The following is a 13,805-nucleotide window of genomic DNA, read 5'->3' on the forward strand; positions in this document are numbered from 1 at the left end:
GGATCTTCTCTTTTTTTTCCTCCTGTGGTGTTTGGATATTTGCTTGACTGCGTTTAACAAGCAACTCACACATGAACTGGTGTAGGATGCAGATTGTAGAAATTACGCCAATTAAACCAGCGAAGCGCTAATGATCTCATAGATCTCACCAACTTCTTCCATTTTTATGCAGTCTTCCTCTCTTTTTTCTCCCCCTTTTTTTTCCAGATGAAAAAAAATGACTGGCGAGGCTTCTCCAAGAACTACTGATCGTTGACGTCGCTTCAGCCTTCAGCTCTCCCTCCGCAACTCGCCGAACCAGCACTATTAGCCATCAGGCTCCTGGATCGTTTGCATACAGCAACACAATGGCTTCTGCACTGCGGAGGTGTCCGGTGTTTCACTGCCTCCTGCTCCTTCTCTTTTGCTTTCACTGTTCACAAGGTGAGTTACCATGGAGTTGCACGGCAGAAAGTAGCGTTAATGTGCTGCTAGTCAACCTTTCAAGAAGCCACTTATTATTCAGCTTATGAATGTGTTGAATTTATTAGCACACATTGTTGTCGCCACACTAGAGAAGTGGAGAGCTGTTATGTAGCAAGGTTGCTGAGTTTTTCTTCAGTGGTTTTACCCTTGAAGTTTGAAAAAGGTGTTTCAAACACCTCGTATGGAACTCATTGAATATTCTTGGCAGCGCACGGACACTTTGACTGACACATTTCTTCACTTCCACAGTAACTCAAATGGTGTGTCCTTCCCCCAAAGCCTCATAACGACACCTTTTCTGCCGGATGAGCTGTGTAACAGATTATTTGAGTGTACTTTGAGGCACTGCAGCCGCAGAGGATTGATGCATTTTTTATTTGCACCTTAATCAGATTGTTCTGAGCAGCCTGTGTACTTGGAACCATCAAAAGCGGGGCACTTGATTCTGTGCCAGAGCGAGGAATTGGGAAGGAATGTGTCAGTGTTTTTAATTGTCTGCAGTGACATTTTTTTTGGTTACTTCCCTCACTTTTGATTAGTACATTTGGCTGTAATTACAAGTATTGTCACAAAACACTCCCATCAGTTCCATGCCCATCAAAACCACTGATGTTGGTATGTCTGCTTAATGATGATCATTATATTTTTTCCCTGTTTCAGTCCCATTGTAACGGGAGACAAAGTAAGCCAAAATCGCATGCTCGTGTGCCAAGCATTGATTACACATAGATGCTGAAGCACATTATTTTGGGGCTTCCTTTTGAATTTGGATCTTTCATTTTTCTCCCTCTCTCTCTTGCTGTTTTGTTCTGTGATAGATACACCCTACACTTTTATGTTATTCCTGGTTGTAGCGTACAGTTTTTTATTTTATATTAACAAAGGTAGCAGTGCAGTCTAGTATAGAGCAGGCTACCTCTTCAGTCTTTTTTTTTTCTTTGTAGATTAGCAATTTTAGATAATATGGAAGAGAGTCTTACGGAGGTACTTGAAGAATAGCCCTCTGATTTGGCCTGGCTTAGAAACTGAGCTGAATAGTCCTGTTGAATTTCTTAAAGAGGAATACTGCTTTGGTATGCAGAAAGTGCGGGTTTTGGGTTTCAGTTGATGTGAGGGCTCTCAGGCCTAAGAATGCATATTTGCCCATCCGTCAATAAAGGAATGTGTGTGTGCGTGCGTGCGTGTGTGTGTAGGTTCATCTGAAAACAATATCTGATTCTATCCACATGCCAGTCACCTTCAGCCAATGCAGCCCGGAGGGTTTTGCATCCCAGGGCTTATGATCTGCGTTTCCCTGAGAGTTCCTGCAAGCAAAACTCCACTTGATAATTACCTCCTGTCCCTCGCCAGGAGAGGCTATAATCAGGTTATGATTTTCACCCAAAACATTCCCCTTGCTTTGAAATGCTCGATGACATACCTGAAAAGAGGGTGATTTTTTTCACTCTACTGGTATTGACTTTCTCAGCCAGCGGGGAAGAAAAAACACCAGTTGAGCTCGGTTTCGGGCAGACTCGTGCAGAATCAAATGGAATTGACAGCATTATTTTTTTAAAGTGGCATTCACTTAGAGTTATATACAGCATATTTCTTTATTATAGTAATGTATAAAATGACAGTGTGTGTGTGTGTGGGGGGGGGGACTAGGGAGTTGTTTCCTGAATCTGCAGCTCTGCACAGCTTTATCAAGTTTTATTGCATGTTTCAGCTTATTGTTTAGCTGCCTGTAATTTAACCCTGTAAAAAGCCTATGAACTATGAAATAATTACCAGGAAATGCTATTTTTTTTCTAAAAAAGGACTGTTTATTGAACCTGCTGACATATCAGTTTGCATTTATGAGTTTTCATTTGCATCATTTTTGCTGCACCTGCCTTTTTGTGCTATTTATTGCTCGCATTTTGTTTATCTTAAACAAAAACATATGAGGGCATTAGGGTTAAAAAAAACACAGATGATGGTGATCGGGGTTATAGGGTTAAATGTTAACTGCTCTAATAAAAGAGGCCAAAAAGAATGCTGATAAAAAGCAATAGGAACCACTGATTCACCACCCACACAGCAAACACAGAGTTACCAGAACCAAAAAACTAAAACAAGGCTAAATATTGGCTCTTACCTCCCATAGACGATGAGGTGAAGAGGCAGACGTGAAGGTAGCGATGCTGGCTTTTATCCACACGTCACTTCCTGTGAATCTCTTATGTGTTTGTGTGTGTAGGTGAAGGCAGTTGTTTACTCCAACACTAATAAGAAAAACTTCTCTAAGCTGTGACCGAACTAGTGTCAATGTTTCAAACGCCACACTTTGCCTAATTCGCCCTGCATTTCTTCCACGATTATAAAACAGATCTATAAAATGACGCGTCTGCTGGAGTAAACTGGGGCATGCAGGTATCACGTTCGTTTCAGATGTTTCAAACCGCCTAGATTGCAGATATGAAAGAAGACGCCCGGATTCAAAGTGAGCAGCCACGAAGGTGGGGCGAGTGCACAGGTACACGCCTGCTGTGCCTGAATGAGAGCAGTTATCTAAGTCTTTAAAGTAAAGAGAGACAGATGTAAGGAGGGATTATGTCATGTAGTCAGTGTCAACACTTTCCGTTGGCTGTTGTGTTTGAATACCAAAGGAGAGCAGACAGCGCAGCCTTCGTATCAAAATATTGCACAAAAGAGGAATGTAAAAAGATTAAGTAGTTTATGTTTGATAACTGTGCCGTATCTGCAGAGACGGAGGATCAGAGCAAAGAGGCAGTGTTTGTTTAGGTCCTAGAAATTGTTCCAGCATGACGAATGTGCGAACGAGAGGCATTAATATGCAGCGCGTTGAATAATCAAGTCGGCGGACTCGAGAGTCGTTTGTAAGGAAACTGCTAAATGGTGCACTGGAGTCGCCCTCCCCGCCCAAAAACAAAAAAGTTTTTTGCAACGTTATGCTTTTTGGTTTTCAGCCCCCGCTGCTCAGGATCACTCGCTGTTTGCTTCTCACTAAGAGAGTTTTTTTTTTTTTAAAACTGTAAAATATTACTTAGTCGAACACACCAGCATGCCTGCGTTTCTCCCCCGAAAAGGTTGTAAAGGTTAATGTTACGTCTCAGCTCAACATTTGTCTCAAGCAGCGCCATACATTGTGCTGATGGAAGACCCTCCTTCGTGCCACACTGGTATTTGCAGTCCTGGGGTTGACTGAAAGGGGGAAGCTATTGTGCTGCAACTCCTCTCTGGCCCGGGGCCATACACATCCAGTCTGTCATCCATTGATATGCTTGGCTTGCCATTTTATAATTCATATTGAATGCTGCGGGTCCATGGTAGGGCGATCATGAATTATCAGCTAAACCATGGGAGATTCACAGATGACTGGTCAATCTGTGTGGTGAGAACAAGCACAGAGGAAGGGAAAAAAAATCTGATATATCAGGCTTGCATGGAAATTTTTGGCCAGCTGGAAGCATTTCAAAAAATAAGGCAGGGGTTCATCATTTGAATTGAATGGACTTTGCTTCGTATTGAGAGGCACGCTGACACAAATAAATCGTCCCATTTCTCAGTCGCTCCCTCTCATTTGCTAATACAATTCTTTCTGCATTTTTGCCACAATCTCTGGTGCACGCGGCGTTTCGCTTTTCCGCGCCGCGGACATATTTCTGCACGACACAGCATTACAATATACTGTTTTAATAATAACTGAGGACCTGGAAAGTTTTAAATCATAGGAGAACGCGAAATTGAAATGAGCCAGAGTCGCATGAATCTTCGGGATCAGGATTTCGCTCAGAGGAAATGAAATACAATATCGCCCTCGATGGGGTCATCCTAGATTTATTGCAACAGCGATTTCCTGAGTGCGTTTTTTTTTTTTTTTTGAGCGCGAGACCCTCCTTTCCTCCACTGTGTGTTTAGACGTGATTGTAAAAGTCAGGCCGACGAACAAACACCTACTTTATGAGGCCGAGAGCTGCGCTTTTATGACAGTTTAATTTCAAATGTTAAGCGGGCCTTAAATTTCAATAGCGTCTCAGAGCTGTTCACTTCACACCCCTTATGGTAACAAGTTGTATAAACAGCGGACCAGATGCCCACATGACATTGTCCTTTCTTAAGTACTGTCTTCACGTGTATTCTTTCTTCTTTCTTTTTTCGTATTCTTTCCTCCGGGCAGGCTAATTCAAATAATAGATGAGCCCGACTTACAACCACAAAGTACTTTTCCTCCGATTCTAAACTTTTGGATTTGCTCAGTGTAAGTCGCTGCTTCACAGGAGGGTTCAGCTGTCATAACAAAGTAATGCATTTAATCTTGAAAGGAAGCAGAAGGGTTTCAAATAAAATCTACACTATAGGAAAGCAGCCGAGTTCCCCCCCCCCCCCCCCCTTTCTTTCTTTCTTTCTTTGTATGTGAGAAGGTGTTTTGGATCTGAGACAAAATTATTTACGGAGACAACAAGAACCTGTCGGATTTTAGTGTTCCCAACACTTCTGAATAGCTGGAAGGCACGTCAGGACTAATTTATTTGAACAAAAAGCTAAACAAACATGCAAAAACAAAAGCAGCTATATAGCATTAAACACCAAAGGGAGACTGTGCAAAAGCAACAAAAGCAGGTTGCTGCTATGAATACCTGCAACTTTTTCTTTTTTTTTTTTCTTTTTTTTTACACTGCCACTCCAGGCGTTTTTTTTCCCCCCTGTTACTACAGCATACATTTTGGGCACTAATTTGTTAAGGACAGCTTGATGATGGCAACGCGCGGTGCATGTACAGAACAAGGCCATTTGAACAAAAACCTGGTTGTTGTTGTTAGAGAGCGACAAAGGGAGGGAGGCTACAATTATAATTACCCTGTGTGAAAATTGCTCAAAAATGATGCATTTGTCTCTACCTGTCTTTGTCGCTCCTTATCAGAAATGTCACAACAGCTCAGGTCTCACATTTTTGTTACTGCCGCTTTACACAGTAAATGGTGGTGTTAAAACTAATGTTGACAGCGGGGAAGGGATGGCAATCAATAAAAGAAATTACAAAGGATTCGGTAAAAACGAGCTTTTCGTGGTTCAGTTGTGCGTTTTGCTGCCTTTGCCGACTTATATTTAAATATGACCTGGAAGTGGGTTCGCTGCCACTGGTCTTATTTAATTAATTTTGCATCGCTAATGGTCATATATGATGTGAATCAATGTGTTTGATGTGTGTTGGGGTTTCTGTCTCTCGGCGCCTGCAGTCTTACTCTCACTACAGGCCATGAATGCTTCTCTGTTGCATTCACTGTATTAGTAATCTCCTCAGGCTGAGGGTCTGTGCCATAGAGCACGACCGCACATTTTCTTTTGTCTAGGAATTAAATGTCACCTCAGGGTGGGTCACCTGCAAACAAAAGGCCACCAGCCGATTTGCAGGTATAAACAGTCTAAGATAAGGAAGCCCTCTCCTGCCGTGCAGGAAATTGAATAAGTACACTGCAAAAAAAAAGTCAGAGAAACAGCTAAGCACAAAGAACATTTTTGTTTGCCTTGCTCTATCAGTATTGACCTCCTCCTTGTAGTGTATATCCCTATTGAATGTGCAAGGCACAATGCCCTCATCGAAGATGAGGTGCAGGAAACTGTCTGTCATCAAGCCTCCCGCCACCCCCACCCCCCCACAGCAATCTGTGCATCTCTTATCAGTGCTCCTGTTTTCCACTCGCATTCAGTGGTATGCCGGTGGAAGGGAACGGGCAAGGTCATCACGCTCAAGTCAATCAAAGTGGTCAGTGTTGCAGTGATAGCAGGGGGCTATTGCTAAGGAATGTGTTCTTTTTTTTTTCATTGACTTTCCCGGTAAATCTGAAAGGCTTCAAAGGCCACAAAAGCTTTCTCTGTTGCCCAGTACAGTACGTATATATAGATCCACGACGCCCAGAAATCTTTTATCAGGAGTAATGGCTGCCAATAAAGAGGTTACTGCTCAAAGGCACTGAAGAAAATACTCAGAAAACATTTCTTTTTTGTGTCAAAGTAACAATTTTTTGATAGAACTCAATAAAGCAAAAAGACCTCAAGCCAGAGCATTATACAACCAAATACCCTAATAGATGCAGAGCCAGCACTTCACATGCCAGCAGATAAGCTAGTTTAAAAATTGCTAGCTTTGCCGCTTTCGTCCAGTGACCCTTGCAGATGGTGATCAATATTATGTCAAAACTGAAGTGAAAACAAGAAATACTAACAAGGAAGGCATCGTTGCCCATAAAATGCTAGCGTTCTGCTATTACATGCTTGGCGGGTTAAGAATTCTAATGTGAGAGACACACTCCCCTCGGTGGCACACATTTCTGAACAGAAACTTCAAAAGAGTTTAGGAGCGTGCTGATCCCAAATCAGTAGAAAACAAAAGAAGCTGCTTGTGTCTGGTAGCTTGAAATTCTTTGCTATTGCCTCATTTGATGTGCAGTATCCACATGATGAATGCTGTGGAGTGGCTGCTGAGGCTCAGTGATGCTTACACTAAACAACAACGACAGCATTAAAAAGAAAGTGGTCATTTGCCTTCAGTGTCACATTTTTTGGCATATAGGTAGTAGTATCGCCCGCTTCATTCTGGACCACCCCGCGAGTGGGAGTTCTCCCATGTTCAGAAATTTTCTGGTACTGGTCTGTCAACGGTATTTATATTACCGCTTTTATTTTGCAAGCACACATGGGTGTGACCAACACATCTTTTGAATTATGATGACTTGATGTGCCAATCCAGCCCTCGTGCAAAATATCAAATAGAGTAGGAGCTCTAGCAAGATGAACACTGTTCAATGGATCTCAGGATGCATGCTGAAGACATTACTGATTTAAAAAGAAATCCCCCATTAATCTAACCCAGCACAGACTGAGCTTTAATTGCGTTAAAAACTGTATGTTAGTGTGCACTGACTCTGCACTAAATGAAAAACGCATGTCAAAATAAAAGATGCATGAAAGGGTTTTTCAAAAAAAAATATTTTTCTCATGCACCAACAAAAGCCTCAAAAGAATATTGTGCTGGGATGAAACAGAGAAACACAATTTCATGCCAAAACGAGTACTAAAATTGCTCTGCACCACCTCATCTGCATAAACGCAGCCTGAGTTACCACTCCATCCACTTCGCCACAAGTGGGTTTTTTCAGACATACGAAAATACCAAAATGGACTTGTTACAAACAGAAGTGATAGAAGTGCGAATGTGTTAAAGACTACTGCAGGCTGGGAGTCCGCGTGAAGAGTAATTCCGCGTCTCTTATCAGAATTGTCGCTTCATTATCGTCTCAAGGCCCTGATCTCTGTTCCTTGTCATTCTTGTACTCTCTGACTCATTATTCGTGTCATCCGTGTTCCAGTTGCAGCCTTTTCTGACACCGTGTCAATGTGACGTCCAGAGTAAGCCTCCTGGGCTGTGCTCGGTACAGGCAGGGCTGAGTGAAGGAAGTAGGGGTTGATTAGGAGGGAGAAATGGGGAGATTCTGCCACAGCAAACAAAAACAGAGACACAAGCATGAGATGGAGACAATCCCACATCCTCCTTCATTTTCTCTTCCCCTGCTTCCCCCCCCTCGATCCCCACCCTCAGGGGGGCACCTGACTTACTCCGAGACATTTTCTTGAGTGGAAAATCCAGCTGGGGTTTAAGTGCAGGGGTAAAATATGGGCTTTAAGGGGGAGTTAAGCATCACTCAGGGCAGATCAAACCTGTGAAACTATTCCCTCGCTGCACCAGGGAGACTTGCTTTAAGTCACCTCTCTTTCTTTGTGTTTCATCAACTCCCCTGAAGAGATGCAACAATATGTTAGATATTGAACAAGCAATGAACTAATTCTGTCAAAGTGGCACTCTCCCAGGGGCATATAGGATTTTTTTTTCTATCTTCCAAGTCGAGCATCTTTTTCTAAAATGTTTAGCCTTCGTGACAGTTATTTGTAATTTCTAAGAAAAGCCTTGTTTTCTCAGTAGACAATACAAGGTGTCGAATTATGCTTTCCTTTAATCTGACTGATGTATCCATGGACCAAATAAAACAAGACATTCCATTTAGTTCCATCTCTCCAGCTGAAAATTCCCTGTCATGACGTGCATTACACGCTGACCCTCTTTGCATTTAGCGGATTATTAGTAATGTAATGATGCCCCCCTCTTCCCGAGCTGCTTGTCTTTGATGTGTGCCCACGGGGTCAGGGTTCATCCTACCAATCGACTGAGGAGCGAACCCTGATTTTCTGAGGCAAATTAAGACAGAGTCATTATAGCCTCCACTTTCTGATTTTTTTTTTTTTCTTCTTCAGTTCTTGCCCCATGAGGGAAATTCTTCATCTGCAGTCTTCTGCAGCTGAGCCGGCTGTTCTGAAGAGGCAAAAATAATCCACCATGTCGACTCGCATCACTTGTGGCAAAACTGAAACATTTTCTGAGAGTTTTGTAATCCCAGAGAGTGATTTCTGCAACATCAAAATAAAGTAGGCTGTGTATTTCAAGTATTTTGTTTTTGCCAGAAGTTACATCCTTAAAGGTACAGTCAGTTAATTTTTTTGAGGTTATTTAACAGAAAAAAAGGATACCGTACTTAAAAATATAAGTATTAATTACAAACTTGTAATTAATCTATTAAAAATTCATGGGAGCAAGCGTTGGTCTGTGGAAGGTGCCATGTTTACCCACCATATTTGAATACTGTGGCCAGGAAGGACGTCTCCCTTCTGACTGATGACGCTTTACTCATGTGTCTTGAGACCGACCACATACGCAGCAGGCCAAAGTCAGAGAAAAGAAGTCCTAGGTGTTTTTGTGCTGTAGAGGGACATTTAAACTTGTGCCTGAAGCTTCAGAAACTATTTAGGATCATACCTATGTTTTACCATCAGAGAAGGACTTCCCTTTACCAAAGAACTAAAAATCCTAAACAGGCTTATTTTTTCCTGATATTGTCACTATTTCTTATTGTCAGCAGATTAGACATGCAAACCTCCCACCCATCTCCGCTGACAATGAGCCAGCTAAACGACAACAGGAGCTATAAGCTAAAAATCCAGTTAGGGATGTTCTTTCCCCCTGATAAACAGTTTGATTATATTCTTATGTCACATAACAGTTTATTCGGTAAACATCAGAGTAAAATGTTAGATCCACTTCAAGACAGTTTCACTAATGCTGGCTAACAGCAGCTAACAGAGGCTAACAGCAGCAAAAAAAAAAATGCCAGTGCTTATAAACAGAGAAGCCTTCATATCCTCATCAACACAAATCAGTTATTGTGAACTCTCCTGTTGCTCCCTCGCTCCTGTTTCAGGGCCAGTTGCATGCTGTTTGATTTATGGAGGACTGCAGACAAGCATGTTTGCATGGGTTACGCAGCCTTCTGTGCAGACAAATACCAATGCAAACTAACACAAATGCAGTGCCATAAAATAGACTTAATCCAGGGGTTTCCCCACATAGAGAAGTTTAGTAGTACATTATGTGTCTCTGTTTCTGCTTTGTTTTGCATATAAAGTAATGGTTAACTTGAGAGTGTGTATAAATTGTTCTTACCAAAGCCTGCAGATGTGTACACGGTTGGTCAGTTGGACCAGTTTTGTGTTTAGATTCCTTGAATTCACAGAGGGGGAAGAGGCTTTGAGCCAGATGACTGGTTGTCTGCAGCTCTCTATTCAATTCAAATGATTTTGACAGACCAGGACAGGCAAATGGTTAAAATGATGGCGTGACCATGTTAGTCTCTACATGTTACAGTCAGTTTTAACAAGCAGGATGATATCAGGAAAAAAAAGCAAATGAAGAATTATATTATTATTTTATACAATATGTAGCAGAAACAGCTTTCTGGCATTGATAAACATCAGTAACTGTCTTTAAAAGCCACAATGTGTCATTTCCACATGTTATATATGGATTTAAAAATAGGATTGTTTTATTCAGTGGTCCTTTGTGAGCATGTTGACAGATTTTGTTAGTTTTGAAAAGAGCACGAAAAATCTATTTATTTAATTTTGTTCAAGTTTTAGTTGGTAAAGATGGGAAGCCAAGATATTAAGGAAGTATTTTGGAGTGCATGGACCTACATTGCATTGTTTAGACTTCATCCTTTGCATGGGACTGTAAATGCACTGTAAGTGTTTTCTCCATGAAGAAGAAGCTTTGAGGTTTTCTGTTTTATTTGCTGTGGGATCTTGTTGGGCCAAAAGCTGCAAAAGCCAGATCCTGCCAGCAAGTGTCTCTCCCACACACTCACACACACACAAAAGGGTGAGAGGTTGGGTACCCTGGGAAAATCTTGAAAAGTTCTTGCGCAGCTAAATTTAATATACATTTTGTTCTGTGGCTGGCTTCCCTGGTTTGTGCCAGGTCATTTTTAAACATAAGCGGGGTCTTGCTCCATGTTAAAAGTGCGATGGTGTCATCACCTTTACACGGAGCGTCTGCATTTCACGATGTTTTCGTTATTTATTTATTTTTAATGAGAATTAAGACTGAGGCGAGGAAAAAAAAAAACCCTACTTTTTTCTATTTATGGTTTTGCTGCTCCCGTTACAGAGGAAATATTACATGGCTGCATCAGGTGTGATATGGATCTAGCGCACTCTAAATGGATCCACCTGAGGAGTTAAGAGGCAGCAGCGGTGTCTGTCACGCTTAGCCTCAGCAAAATGACAAATCCTTCTCCTTAAACCCCCTCAACGAGACATGCACCAACATGGAGCACGTGATTTTTTTTCTTCCCCCACTTCCTCCTCCCGATCTCTTTCTTCACCTCAATATAAGAAATAAATTTAAGAGATGAATCAGAGAAAAGGCAACGAGCAAGAATGCAAAAAAGAAAAAAAAAAAGTGGGGATTTTTGAAGGGGGAGTGCTGAATGCGTGTACCACCAAAGAGAAAAGGGATATGACTCAGAGCGCTTCATCTAACCACAAATGGACTCGGTCCTATATTGCCAGTTTCTATTTTAAAATTCTTATATCGGAATCAAGAGTGTCTGATAGCAGTTGTCTGGGAAAGGCGGGCGTGGTTTGTGGTCTTGTCTGACACTGTCTTTAGAAACACTTCCCAGCAAAGGTGGACCAGAGCTGGGACTTAAGTGTCATGGGAAACGGTGCCATATGTCCACGTTGATTTCCCGGTGTTTCAGCGCGTTTTGACAGTTGGAATGAAATATGATCTGCTGGTGGCGCAGCGAAGAGTTCTCGGGGTGTTGTCTGTATTTGAAAAGCAGGTGTTACTTTGTAAATCCCAAATCTCCTTTCTCATCTCCCACCTCGCTCCCGGCTTGTCTCTCACATCTGATGGGTGGTCATGTTCTGCATTTGGGAACATTTTAGGCAGCATCGCCGGATGCCTCACAAATTGAGGGATGGGGAAATAAAAAAAAGACTTTGCCTGCTGCCTTTGGACCGTGCAAGTTGAATTAGACCCAACTTTTGAGTTTGTTAGTTGAGAGGCATGTGCATAGACAGCAAAGGGTACTTGTGTTTTAATTAATACATGAAAGAATTACCGCAGTGGTCTCTTGATTTTTTTATTATTTTTTTTATGAGCTATTTTTTTCCCTCTCCTTGGCCAGCAATCAGAAAGTTCCCCTGAGCAGATTAGAAATACTTCAGTAAAGAACAAAGAAGCTGGGGAAAAAAAGAGGCAAAATATTAAGAATTCAAATGAGACTTTATTATTTTCTCTCCCCCTTCCCAGTGAATATCTTTACTCCACTAGAGCAAAACCTGCTCTGTGACCACTCGGATATTGGATTATGGATGCATCTCCCACCGTTGGAGCAAAAGCTTGACTCCGAGATTTGCTCTTTCTTCCAGAGATGTCGGCTACCAGTAGTATGGGGAATGAAACAATATGAAAAGACAAACAATCCTGAAGTACTCCTGCTGTGACCTCTGTGGGGGCACTCTTATTTGACTAAAGGCTACACCCTCCTTTATGCTGTGGAGAAAGCGTCCCTGTCAAACCGAAGCCCAGAACAATGGGGGCCAGCCTCGGGGAAACAGGGCCATTTGCATGCAGCTGTTTGCCGTTTCCCGGACCACAAAGGCCAATCAAAGGATCCTTAATGGAGGATGACAAGCGTCAGCCAACGCCTTTGCTCTCTGTCTGTGCCAGCCCTCGCCGCTCTGTCTACCCTCCCAAAGTGGCCCACGTTTTTTTTTTTTTTTTTTTTTCCGGTCGGGCATTCCTTAACTTTTTTTCTCTCTCTCTCTCTGTCCTGATGCTGTGGCCTTTGAAGGGTTAAAGGTTGGTCACGACAGCACTCTTGAGAGGGAACGCTCAGAGCAGCAAAGATCACCCCGAACATGTGTGTTACGGTCTGCCGCGTGCAGTCGCCAAATGGCGATACCTCGACACCAAACCTCCATTATCTTTTCGCTTCATCTCCAGGGTTTTAAGAGCCACGGAGTGTAACTCTGTGGATGGTTTTAGATGCACCCATCTGAGCCACAGTGCCACTTCCAATTTCAAGGGTGTTGATAGAAAACAAAATATGTATTATGAGGGGGATTGTCACCAGTGAATTATAGGCTGTCAACTGGAGAAGCCAAAGAAGAAGAAGGAGGAGAAAAAAAAACACCCAGAATGCAACATATTGAGAAGCAGTCCCAGCCCTTGCTTTGCTCTCTTGAGCTCAATAGACAGCTTAGCAGGCAGGTCAGGGGGAGGAATCTGAAAAGCTACTTTCCTCTCGCAGTCACTCACTGACCAGAATGCATGATAAGACTTCATGTCAACAAGGCCAGGAATAGAGATCACAGCCAATTATAGCCAAGTCAAAGTGGTTACCATGGCTAAACATAATTCAACTCTCTCAATAATTTTGCCATTTCAAGTTAATCTGAGGTACGGATACATTTGGAGCAGTCTGTTCTCTGCAGTGTTTGTGTTATGGATTTTTCCTGCAGTTTTCTCTACACCGTTTTTTTTTTTTTTTCTTTTTTCTTTTTCCTGCAGCTGGTGCCCTTCTGTCGCAATCTTCAACTGCTGCAAAGTTGAACAGTCAAACAAAGCACAGAACGCGAGATGAAAAGCTTTTCATGCCTCCCTAAGACATTGACATTTGTGCACACAAACAGTCTTCCCCCTCCTCTCCAGAATCTCGCAAAAGTTGTTTAAACCGAGAAAATCAACACGAAAGGATACCGACACCCAGAAACCTCTTATTGCCACAAGGTTTTTCCTTCATAGCCGTGTTTAAATCCTAAGATCTTAAGCGAAACCCAATTAAGTCGACCGAAAATATTTTACTTTGAATTCGGCTCTGTTCTTCTTCCTACAGTACCAAAAAAAATAAAAAATAAAAACCATTATATGTATTTTAACTTTTTTAGACAGATTTGTC

The 13,805-nt window shown here is 42.1% G+C and overlaps 1 protein-coding gene across 12 annotated transcripts in view; it reads left to right on the forward strand.

Annotated features, from left to right (window-relative positions):
- Positions 1 to 13,805, forward strand: part of LOC120726862 (adhesion G protein-coupled receptor L2-like) — an 89,157-nt gene that overhangs the window by 20,465 nt on the left and 54,887 nt on the right. For all 12 annotated transcript variants that reach the window (XM_040020851.1, XM_040020899.1, XM_040020879.1 and 9 more), the window contains exon 2: positions 208 to 423. In XM_040020851.1, coding sequence (XP_039876785.1) covers positions 348 to 423 — 76 coding nt within the window. In that variant the 5' untranslated portion in view covers positions 208 to 347. The remainder of the gene's footprint in view (positions 1 to 207; positions 424 to 13,805) is intronic.

This window comes from Simochromis diagramma, unplaced genomic scaffold (genome assembly GCF_900408965.1).
Source record: "Simochromis diagramma unplaced genomic scaffold, fSimDia1.1 OVJJ01000205.1, whole genome shotgun sequence".
Classification (NCBI taxonomy): Eukaryota; Metazoa; Chordata; class Actinopteri; order Cichliformes; family Cichlidae; genus Simochromis; species Simochromis diagramma.